At 32.0% G+C, this 13,156-nt stretch overlaps 1 protein-coding gene across 1 annotated transcript in view; it reads right to left on the reverse strand.

Moving 5' to 3' along the window:
* The window catches only part of LOC133334454 (segmentation protein cap'n'collar), a 138,828-nt gene that overhangs the window by 77,664 nt on the left and 48,008 nt on the right, over positions 1-13,156 (reverse strand). The window contains exons 2-3 of the mRNA XM_061542750.1: positions 7,112-7,282; positions 2,235-2,331 (exon numbers count right to left, since the gene is read on the reverse strand). Of these exons, the coding sequence (XP_061398734.1) occupies positions 2,235-2,331; positions 7,112-7,282 (268 nt within the window). The remainder of the gene's footprint in view (positions 1-2,234; positions 2,332-7,111; positions 7,283-13,156) is intronic.

Raw genomic sequence — 13,156 nt, forward strand, 5'->3', positions numbered from 1 at the left:
GGTTTTATTATATGAATAATCGGTATATTGATATATATTTTTTTGATTTATATTTTTTAGAAAATAATTCGGGCAAATCCGAAAAAATAACCGGTTTTCTAAATTTTTGAACCGGATATTTAAATAACAAAAACCGGTTTCACTACCTTAGATGCATATCATTAAAAACCTAGTAAACAGACATGCCAAATTTATTGAACCGGACAATTATCGGTTTTATTATATAAATATCCAGTTCAAAATTTTTATAAAAAACCGGTGATTTTTTCCTCGAAATTTATTTTTTGACATATTTAGCATAACTATATATCTTTATAGAAATTAATTCGGAAAATTAGAAAATAATAACCTGTTTTTCTAAATTTTTGAACCAGATATTTTGATAATAAAACCGGTTTCAATACCTTATGGATGGATGTATTAAAAAGCTTGTAAACAGACGTGCCAAATTTATGGAACCGGTCTATTATCGGTTTTATTTTATATGAATATCCGGTTAAAAATTTAAAAAATCTGGTTCAAAAAATAAAAAAATTGGTTCCTTTTTCCTCCAAATTAATTTTTTTGATATATTTAGCATAGTTATATATGTTTTTTAGAAAATAATTCGGACGAAACCGAAAAGAAAATAACTGGTTTTCTAAATTTTTGAACCGGATATTTAAATAATAAAACCGGTTTCACTACCTTAGATGCATATCATTAAAAAGCTATTAAACAGACATGCCAAATTCATTGAACCGCTTTTGATTATCATATTTTTGTTATATAAATATTCGGTTCAAAATTTAAAAAATATGGTTCAAAAATTTAAAAAACCGGTTCATTTTTCCTCGAAATTTATTTTTTGATATATTTAGCATACCTTTATATGTTTTTTAGAAAATAATTCGTGCAAATCCGAAAAAAATAACCGGTTTTCTAAATTTTTGAACCGGATATTTAAATAACAAAAACCGGTTTCACTACCTTAGATGCATATCATTAAAAATCTACTAAACAGACATGCCAAATTTATTGAACCAGTTTTGATTATCGTATTTATTATATAAATATTCGGTTCAAAAATTTAAAAAAAAACGATTCTTTTTTCCTCGAAATTTATTTTTTGAAATATATAGCATAACTATATATGTTTTTAGAAAATAATTCGGACGAATCCGAAAAAATAACCGGTTTTTTAAATTTTTTGAACCGGTTATTTAGATAATAAAACCGGTTTCACTACCTTATATGCATATCATTAAAAAGCTAGTAAAAAGACGTGCCAAATTTATTTATTTTATTTATTCTAATTTATTTTATTTATTCAAAAATTAAAAAACCGGTTATTTTTTCCCAGAAATTTATGTTTTTAGAAAATAATTCGGACGAATCCGAAAAAATAAACGGGTTTTTAAATTTTTGAACCGGTTTCAATACCTTACGGATGGATATCATTAAAAAGCTAGTAAAAAGACGTACCAAATTTATTGAACCGCTTTTAATTATCGGTTTTATTATATGAATAACCGGTTAAAAATTTTAAAAACCCGATTCTTTTTTCCTCAAAATTTAGTTATGCTAAATATCATAACCATATATGTTTTTAGAAAATATAATACAGACGAATCTGACAATTCTAGATTTTTTTGAATTTTTCAGACCCGAAATATAAATAGCAAGCCCTTTTATATGTCAAATCAGATACAAAAAAATCCACACATGTGTTTCAGTCTATCATTTCACAAAAATGTTTAATAGTTGAACGAACTATTTATTTACCCCCGCCCCTCCGGCCCCCAAAATAAATATGAGATCTGCTTTAGCGCCTTTAAGTTACACCTTGCCTTGCTGTTGTTGTTGCTTTACGCGTCGCATGTTTTTCCAGTTATTGTGGTTGTTTTCTTTTCTATTACAGATAAGATTAGGGGGCTTCAGCCCTTGCCTTGCCATCTTTGTGGCCCACAAGTGTGAATGTCCCCACCACTACAATATTTATTTTTGCAAAGTGGTTTGTTTGCTTGTTTCTCTCGCCCGCTCTCTTTTATTTGTAGTTAAAAATCGTATTATGAAATTTCTAGTTCAATTTTCAATAGAACTAAATTATGATATGGATAGTGTTAAGAGAAATAATCTTTTGGGTGGTATATTAAAATTCCAGGAAATTTGTGTTAACTGATTTTGTTTGCCTTTTAAATGTTTTAATAAAAAATTATCTTAAAATATGGAAAAGAAAAACAAATAAAACTCACCAGTTTCATTATCAATGGTAAATGGTATACCAGCCCATTCATTGGCACCCAAGCCATTGGCATCCTCATCGTCAATATCCTTGGAATCATATTTGGGCTAAATGGGAAAAATTGAAAAAAATATATTTCTTATAAATAATAAATTCATAAATATAATTAAAAATCCCCACACTTATAACTAGAATATATCATATATGAGAATTTAGATGTATATACTCCTACATATTTTTTTTTTTTTTTAGATAAGATCCATTAACAATTGTACCCACATATGTGTATGCAGTTATGTTTTCAAACATGTATATTTATTTTCTTTATATATGTGTATATTATTCTGCACCGAAATGTTTACCATAGAGCGGCGACAATATCTAATAATCCCAATGAAAATAACACCGAACACCAAGAAAATATGGAAATTTCCATTTGGTAATGCTAGATAGGCTCTAGGTGAGAATATTCAAAAATTGTGAAATTCTAAATATCACAACATGTATGTTAGATGTGAAAATTTTGTTGTTCGCAAAAAATCTGCATATATAGTGGATTCATGGAATTTTTCCTCTAAAATGGGATTCTATATTTTTATACCCTCCACCATAGTATGGAGGGTATATTAGTTTTGTTTTTTCGTTTGTAACGCATCTAAATAATCATTTCCGACCCTATATAGAATATATATACAAGTTCAAAGATGGGCTATATCGGTCCACGTTTAGACATAGCTCCCATATAATATAATAATAATATATATTATATGGGAGCTATTATATAATAATATAATAGCTCCCAATTTTCGGTATTTTGGGGTTCTTGAGCGTGTTTTTCAAACGAATTCGCTAAAATTTGGTCCTTTGAGATCTTATTAAGTACCAAATCTCCCTACTAAAAATTATAAATATAGATCAATTTTTTCTGGTACCCCCCATATAACGGTACCCCTCAATTTTCGGTATTTTGGGGTTCTTGAGCACTGTGGGGGTGTTGCTTTGGGTTAAGTTGGAAGTTATTGAAATTCGTACTAAATGGTACTAAATTTTGTACAATTTGAATTTTAAGCGGACCAATGGAGCTAGAATCAGAAATTTGGAGTCAGGATCATTGTTGAGGTGTAAATTGAGATATGCAGAAATTTGTGCTAATGTGTACTAAATTTTGTACAATTTATGTTGTGGCTGAAGCGATAGAGTTGGAATCCAGATTTACGATCACTGTGGCGGTATTTATGAAGTTTTGGAAATTGGTACTACTGTGTACTTAATTTGGTACAATTAGAATTGTGGGTAAACAGATAGAGTTGGAATACTGAAATTTAGATTTTGGAGCACTGTGGTGGTGTTTTGTATGGGTTAAGTCGGAAGTTTTTGAAATTCGTACTAAATGGTACTAAATTTGGTACAATTTGAATTGTGGGTGAACCTATGGAGTTGGAATCCTGAAACTTGTATTTAGAATCACTGTCGGGGTGTAGGTTTGGTTTAAGTAGGATTTTTTTGGAAATTATACTACTAAATTCGGTACAATTATAATTGTGGGTGAATTAATAGAGTTGGAACCCTGAAATTTGAATTTGGAATCATTGTGGGGGTATAGGATCGGGGTATGCAGAAAGTTTCGTTAGGTCGTTGAGGAGGGATATGTTAATACATTTTGAAATATTTCCCACATTCGCTAACGAAGTTGCGGGCATATGCTAGTTTTATATAAGAGAAACATGTAAATCTGAATCAATTTCAACAAAACTTCACACACATCAAACTAGACTTAATTCAGTATGCTGTTCACAATTATTGGGAGTTTGTTGCACCATTTACATAAAATCGGACGAAGCTATATATGGGAGCTATATCTAAATCTGGACAGATTTCAACAAACAAACATGACTAAATTCCGTACGCTGTGCAAAATTTTGTCCCAAAAGGGCAAATATTTCCAGTTTGTTGCACCTTTACGAAACTATATATGGGAGCTAAATATAAATCTAAATCGATTCCAACAAAACTTTGCATACATAAATTAGGACCTAATTCAGTATGCTGTGCAAAATTTTGTGATAATCGAACTAAATTTGACTCTTTGGTGCTCCATCGGACCAATATTGGGAGTTTGGTGCACCACTTACATAAAATCGGACGAAACTATATATGGGAGATATATCTAAATCTGAACCGATTTTCATTTTCGTCGTTGGGTCAATTAAGTGACATGTGCATCGGATCATAAATGCGACCTGTACTTTGTTCACAAAAAAACATGGACGTACGGACGGCCATGCATAAATCGACTCAGAAAGTGATTCTATGCATATTCTCAAAAGGAACCATGGGTATATCTCGATTCCTTTTGCCTGTTACAAACATATGCACAAAGACATAATACCCTGTACCACCCTGTCCAGTTCTTTTTGATTTTGTCCAGCTTTTTCCGAATCGGAATCTGTCAACCCTAGTTGGGATATAGGTGTAGATCGTATAGATTATCGCCCAATTTCATATATTCGTTAACAAAGTACAGATCGAATTTATTACCTAATTGTTATGACATTTTGCACAGCTCATAGAGTTGGCCCAAGGACAAATGACATTAAAATTTGTGAAAATGGGCCCGGGTTTAAAGATAGATCCCATCAATATTTTCGTCAGGGTTTTTTTTAATGTAAATGATGCATTAAAATCGCGTCGTTTGTTTGCCAACAAATTTTGCAAAGGAGACGGTTGAATGTCTACATTGACGAGGGTCAATTCTGATGCAAATCGGATGTCGATATAGCTCTCATATATATATTATGGCTCGATTTTATGTATATAACGCGCTATTTGTTCTACACATGTCTGAACAGATTGAAACTTTGCACAGCCTATCTAATTTAGTCTACAATTACGTCTAAATTGGGTCCGACTCTATATAACTGGAGCACGAAATATCAGCGATTTTTCCGCCTGGCTCCAATGTAATGGGACCTCCAGTAATTTTATATTAATTAAATTACTGTGCAATAAGATTTCAGAGGGTTGAACATTTCTTATGGGGCTGGGCGAAAACTTTAAAACCCAGAAGAACAAATTCGCTATAGGTCAATTTTTTGAGTTATGACGTGATGATTTTTAATGCATTTACGCTCTAAAGTTGTCGAATAAAAGGCTTCATAGCTTAATTTGTACTAATTTTAGGTTATTTTTGAGCTGACATATGTTCTGTCAAATCTAATGAGGAATATTTTTGAAAAAAACATATCCCCCGTTTATATATGGGATACTTGTGCATCTTTTTCGTCCTTTGAACCGTAAACTAAATATCACCAACAATTACGCTTATAAGATATTAGATTGGATCCCCAAAGACATGAAATCCTTGCTTCGAAAACCTATAACCTACGTACACTAATAAATTTCGAACTATCAGATTATGACAGTTTGTGGAGGGAGTACCTTAAATGATGGACCTATATAGCCGATAGTTGCACTATATTTATGATTCGTATAAATATAAAGGTCTGCCAAGCTTAGATCACATTTTCCATCTTGGAACGCAATCAAGCTATTGATTTTTTGACAAAATTGAAAGATTTAAAAGTCGAAGACAAAAATCGAACTTTCTAAAAATCGGCTTTTTGGCCTGTCCTACTTTTGGTATTTTTCTATCGAACTATGAATGTAATTTGACATTCCAGATTCCTGGTGACTAAAATGCTTCTTCCCAGAAGATATTGTACAATTTAAATTATACAATTTTCTGATTTGAATGTTCGATATTTTTTTTTCGGATCACAAACAACCTTCTATGCCACAATGTAAGAACATAGACCTTTAAGCTGCCAATCAATCTAAGAAATTTTGAGTAAAAACTACCTGTGGATATATAGATCCGCCAATTTTTAGTTATTATTCTGCAGTTCGGTTTCTTAGCTTTAAAATTCTATGTTCGTCTGTCTGCTGAAATCACGAATATTTGAGAAAGTGTATTGAAGCTTTACACACAATATCGACCCAGCCCGTACTCCCAAATATTCCGTATTTTGGGCAATTTTTCAACCATATGAGCTGCAATTCGATATTATGAACTCTTAGTGGATTTAAATGTTACTACCAAAATTTATCAATATTGGTCTATTTTTTAGGGTACATATTGAGAATTTGGAAAATAGTTGTTTATTTGGGATACCATTTGTATTTTGTTTTTGCAAAATAGTCAGGCTGAATCCCACTTTGTTGTTTTTATAAAAACAACTATTTATTAACGGGGAATGTATGTCATTGTCCGACTGTATTGTTCTTAAAAAAAAATCATACCCAAGCTAAGTACTAGCGAAGTACTTAGCTGACCAACGAAATAAACTGCATAAGAATTTCGCTGGTGCCTCACTTCGAGGTTCACAAAGGCATTTTGCTTAGGGTCTACAAGTTCTAACGGTAATTTTATATTGGTATGTAGTCATGCGTGGAAATAGTAAACAATTTTTTTCAAAATCCGTTTATAGTATCCAGGTTTGTTATTAATTTCAAGAAAGAATTCTCGAACAGATGTTTGCTTCTTACACTCAGAAATTGACTTCAGAACCCAATAATTGCAGATTTCCAAAGGGCGACTGTATTGCCTTTTTACTGTATTGTCTTCTCAAAGAAATTCTATTCTAATATTTCTAATAAATTATAAAATCAAAATTGGCTTTAATACATAAAATAATATTAGTAATAAACACACACACACACAAATTATAATAAAAAACACAATTTTAATAATTAAAACACAATTTAATGGTAATAAATAATGAAAAAAAAATGCGTAAATATGTAACCAAATTTTTTGTTTGTTGTTTTACTGATGATCATGATGATAATGAATTACAACAACAACAACAAAATACATTTCAAACTTACATTATCCAATTTGAGAGCCTCGAGGGCTTTCAACTTTTCAATGTCGTCCTCATTGGTGGTGGCATTATCCGTAGCACTGCTACTGCCAGCGATTTCGGCCAATTGGGCTTGAGTAAGGCTATAGCCCAGATCGACATCTTGCTTCCAAAGAACTTCGACAATTTCACTTTCCTACAGCGATGATGATTATGTGTGAAATAATTAATTTGCCAAATATATTAATTTTGAATTTGTAAAGTTGTAATTTGTATAATTTTTGTAATACGCGATGCACATTATTTAAATGCAAAAAGAAAATGATAAAAAAGGGAAAATAAGAAAAAAAAAGAGAAAATAATGGAAAAAATTATTAATAGAATTTGACGGCTATTTAAACAAATGTGAAGCGGAGGAGAGAGTTTCACAAAAAAAGAGAATTGCAATTTCACTGGAGCGGGAGAGTAAGAGAGTTTAATTTGTTTTATTATTTTTTAATAATTTTTTTTTTATAATAATTTTAATATTATTATTTTTTGTATAATTTTTATTTTCTTTTTGTAGCACCTACTTTATAAATATAATGTCGCATTTTTTAATTCTTGTAATTTAAAATATAATTTCAAAATTTTTTATTATTAGATTTTTTGTTGGGTAATGTTATGTTTTTTTTTTCACAGTTCTTGGTTGGTTGTTTTTCACAATTTCTGGAGTTAAGAAAAATTCACAAGTTTTTTTTTTGGACACAAATTTTGTGGTTTTATGACACCATGGATTGACGTAGTTAACAGTTTTTCAATTCCGTTTTTTTTTTGCGTTATGACTCGTCGTTTATGTTGTTATGGAAAATAACACCCAGAAAGTAAAAATTACAGCACGTCTTTAACTGATAAACGTTTTAATGAGACTACTAAAAATTCAGAATCTCCCGAAAGCCATGTCGTGGAGACCCCTACCAACGAAACCAAAACAAACTTTATCTTGTCCTCTCTTACAAATAACGATCGAGTTTCATATTTGTGGCATTAAGAGAACCCATTTGCCTAGCTGACAGCCTGCCACTGCCCGCCCGGCTTGTATTCTTCTTATTATGCATATTCATAATAATTTTTTTGTTTTTAGCAAAAAAAAAAACTGATAAGTTGTCGCTGGGAATCGTCGTAGAAAGTCAGGCAGGCAGGCAAGGCGAGGTACGGCAGTCAGGCTAGCAAGTGCTAAAAATGTTAAAGATAAGAATAAGTCGTCTATAATTTCATTTTTGTTCTTGTTGTAAATTTATTGTTTGTTGGTATTATTTTTTTGTAGATAACAATAATTGCTGTCTATAAATGTGCGTTTTTTTTCTTGTGGTAATGTCTTAACAAAATTTCGATTAACATGGTTAACAAGTGTTTGATTATTTCGAATACGATTTGGATTTGGGGAACACAAAAAAATAAAATTGAGAATTGGTTTAACATAAATTCATAATTTGATGTGAGTCATCAAAGGTGGACCGAAGCCCTATTGGTAGATCTTTTAGAGGTGGAATAATAGAAATATGTTTTAGTGCCTATGTTTAGGCGTGGATTTTGAAATATTTTACAGGCCTAATTATAGCAGTAATATTTTGAAAAATATTTTAGACGTAAATGTTCAATTTAAAACATATTTTATTTTTAATGCATACTTTTAGGTGCGGATTAAAAAATTGTATTCCTAGGCCAAATCGGATTTTGAAAAATTATTTATGGGCGAATTATAGGGGATTAAAAAAAATATTTAGTTTTATTTCCAAAATGTTTATGCCTAGTGGTTATTAAAGTCGATGATTTTTAAAAGTATTCAAAAGTATGAAAAGGACTGTTTCTAGAATGAAGACAAATTTGAATTTAATTCGCATATGCAAGTTTTGCATCAGGGCGGAATAAATACAAGTTATAAACATACGAGCTTTGTAAATCCACATAGCCCAATATGCCCGATGAGCCGCTCAATCAACGGCGAAGCGCGTATCATAATGGTGGGTACGTAAGTTCTTCTCCTGGCTTTCCTTTTCATTGCAAAACTTATATCATTAAGCTCGAAAGAGTATCTATACTAATAAAAGAGTAAAGTGATTGACTGACTGACTGACTGATTGACTGACTGACTGATTTAACGATTCATCAACGCCCAGACGAAACGGCTGAAGCTAGAATCTTGAAATTTTGGGTGAGGGTCACTCTTGGCCCAAATGTGACAGATAAGGCTGGGTTTTTGGAAATTCGTATTAGAAGGGTACGAAAAGTACTAAAAAGTACTAAATATGATATCATTTGTATTTGGCGAACCAGTAGAGCTAGAACTCTGAAATTTGGATTGAGGGTCACTGATGGAGTGTAGGATAGATGTACCAAAGGGTTTTTGGAAATTCGAACTACAACTATCCGAAATGTACGAAAATGTACTAAATTTGGTACAATTCTGTAGCATGAGAACGGATAGAGCTAAAAACTTGAAATTTGGAATGCGAATTAGGGTTGGGAAGTAGGGTCGATATAAGGAGATGGTTTTGAAACCGTGTACTCATGTGTACGAAAAGTACTATATGGTACTATATTTGGTACAAATTTGATTTGGATGTACAAATGGAGCTAGAATCCTGAAAAATTAAAGTAACATTACCGTCGGAGTATAGGATTGTGATATGTACGTAGTTTTGGAAATTTGTTACTTATGTGTACGAAAAGTACTAAATCGTACTATAATTGGTACAATTTGGATTTGGGTGAACCGATAGAGCTGAAACAATGAAATTTGGATCATTGTAGGGGTGTAGGATTGGGGTCAGGACTCAGTTTAAGACAATATTACTTATGGGTACTAAATGGTACTAAATTTGGTACAATTTGAATTTTAGGTGAACCAATTGAGCTAGAAGCATAAAACTTGGAGTCAGGATCACTGTCGAGGTGTAAGATTGAGATATGTGAGAAGTTTTAAAATTTTGTACTAATGTGTACTAAATTTGGTACAATTTAAATTGTGGGTGAACCGATGGAATTGGAATCCTCAAACTTGGATTTAGGATCACTGTGGGGGTGTTGGTTTGAGTTAAGTAGGAAGTTTTGGAAATTCGTACAACTGTGTACTAAATTTAGTACAATTTGAATTGTGGGTAAACCGATAGAGTTGGAATCCTGAAATTTAGATTTTGGAGCACTGTGGGGGTGTTGGTTTGGGTCAAGTTGGAAGTTTTTGAAATTCGTACTAAATGGTACTAAATTTGGTACAATTTGAATTTTAGGAGAACCAATAGAGCTAGAATCATGAAATATGGAGTCAGGATCATTGTTGAGGTGTAAGATTGAGATATGTAGGAAGTTTTAAAAATTTGTACTAATGTGTACTAAATTTGGTACAATTTAATTTGTGGGTGAACCGATGGAATTGGAATCCTGAAACTTAGATTTAGGATCACTGTGGGGGTGTTGGTTTGAGTTAAGTAGGAAGTTTTGGAAATTCGTACAACTGTGTACTAAATTTGGTACAATTTGAATTGTGGGTGAATCGATAGAGTTGGAATCCTGAAAACTAGATTTTGGAGCACTGTGGAGGTGTTGGTTTGGGTTAAGTTTGGAGTTTTTGAAATTCGTAGTAAATGGTACTAAATTTGGTACAATTTGAATTTTAGAGCTAGAATCATGAAATTTGAAGTCAGGATCACTGTTGAGGTGTAAGATTGAAATATGTAGGAAGTTTTCGAAATTTGTACTAATGTGTACTAAATTTGGAACAAGTAAATTGTGGGTAAACCGATAAAGTTGAAATCATGAAATTTTGATTTAGGATCACTGTGGGGGTATAGGGTTTGGGTATATAGGAAGTTTTAAAAATTTGTTCTAAGTGTACCAAATTCGGTACAATTTAAATTGTGGGTGAAGCGATAAAGTTTGAATCCTGAAATTTTGATTCAGGATCACTGGGGAGGTGTAGGATTGGAGTATGTATGAAAATTTGGAAATTGGTACTAATGTGTACTAAATTTGGTACAATTTGAATTGTGGGTGCAATCCTGAAATTTTGATTTAGGAACAATGTGGAGGTGTAGGATTGGGGTATGCAGGATGTTTTGGAAATTGGTACTACTGTGTACTAAATTTGGTACAATTTTAATTGTTGGTGAACCGATGGAGTTGGAGTCCTGAAATTTTGATTTAGGATCACCGTAGGATTGATTTAGGGTATGTAGCAAGTTTTGGAAATTGGTACTATTATGTACTAAATTTAGTACAATTTGATTATTAAGATTTTATCTAATTCATGATTTTAATTGGATTGCATGATGTAGATAGTAATGGAAATTTTTACTTATGTGTTCTAAGTGGTACTAAATGTGATACAAATTTAGGTGAAGCGATAGAATCCTGAAATTTGGAATTAAGGTTGGGGTATGTGGGAAGTGTTTGAAACTCGTACTTATGATTTTTAAAGTACTTATGATTGTTGATGTGCACTAAATGATACTCAATTTGGATTTGGGTGAATCTATATTTGTTTTGAAAACATACTATGGCAGAAAATACGTACAAAATGTTCTAAAATAGGGTTTTAAATACATCCCACATTCGCTAACGAAGTAGCGGGTATATGCTAGTAATATATATATATATTCTGTTATTTGTTCCATGTAATACCGCACCTTTTATCTCTAAAACTGGCATAGAAAATAATTATTTTACATAAACAGGGAATGGAAACAGGTTTGTTTGCGCTACGATGTATAGATGGCGCCAATAACTCATTTATAAATTAAACATTATTTTCATGTTAGAATGAATTGTTTGTGTTATATATAGAATATAATGAACATTAAAAATGATAATAAGTGACATAGATGCGATTTTGGGTATATTTTTTAAAACATAAGTATAAGTATATGGATACAAATTTGTGTACACATGAAGTACTCATTATTACCTTCCACCATATATATATATATAGTTTGGCGATTTCTTCGCGATACCGATTTTTTATTTCATAAAACGTATAAATTAAAATACAACCTAAATAAGAACTACGAGCTACATTTGAAAATTAAGGTTGGAGTGTAGGATTGATACATGGTGGTAGTTTTGAAAATGTGTAATTATGTATTTAGTACACATACTAAATTTAGTACAATTAGGGTTTGGGTGAATAGATAGGACTGAAATCATGAGGTTTGGAATTTCTATTGTAGGATTGAGTTTTGGAGACAGCTTTGCAAATTCGGATTTATATGTACGAATGTGTACTAAATGGAGTGTGTACTAAATGTGAGTGAACCGATAGAGTTGGAATCCTGAAACTTGGATTTGGGATCACTGTGGGGGTGTAAGCTTGGGGTATGTAGGAAGTTTTAGAAATTTGAACTAAGTGTACTAAATTTGGTACAATTTAAATTGTGTGTGAACCGAAAGAGTTGAACTGAAGAGTTGAGGTGTAGGATTGGGGTATGTAGGAAAATCTGGAAATTGGTACTACTATGTACTAAATTTGGTACAATTTGGATTGTGGGTGAATCGATAGAGTTAGAATCCTGAAACTTGGATTTGGAATAACTGTACTAAGTGTACTAAATTTGGTACAATGTAGCGATAGATAGGGAGAAGCGATAGAGTTTTAATCCTTAAACTTGGATTTTGGATCACTGTGGGGGTGTTGGTTTGCGGTAAGAAGGAGGTTCTGGAAATTCGTACTACTTTGTACTAAATTTGGTACAATTTGAATTGTGGGTGAACCAATATAGTTGGAATCCTGAAATTTAAATTTGGAATCATTGTGGGGGTGTAGGATCGGGGTATGTAGGAAGTTTTGGAAATTGGTACTACTGTGTACTAATTTTGTACAATTTGGATTGTGGGTAAACCGATAGTGTTGGAATCCTGAAACTTGGATTTAGGATCAATGTGGGGGTGTTGGTTTGGGGGTAAAAAAGAGGTTTTGGAAATTCATACTACTGTGTACTAAATTTGGTACAATTTAAATTGTGGGTGAACCAATATAGTTGGAATCCTGAAATTTAAATTTGGAATCATTGTGGGGGTGTAGGATCGGGATATGCAT

This window comes from Musca vetustissima, unplaced genomic scaffold (genome assembly GCF_032173495.1).
Source record: "Musca vetustissima isolate MV318-11 ecotype Yass unplaced genomic scaffold, APGP_CSIRO_Mvet_v1 utg561, whole genome shotgun sequence".
Lineage (NCBI taxonomy): Eukaryota > Metazoa > Arthropoda > Insecta > Diptera > Muscidae > Musca > Musca vetustissima.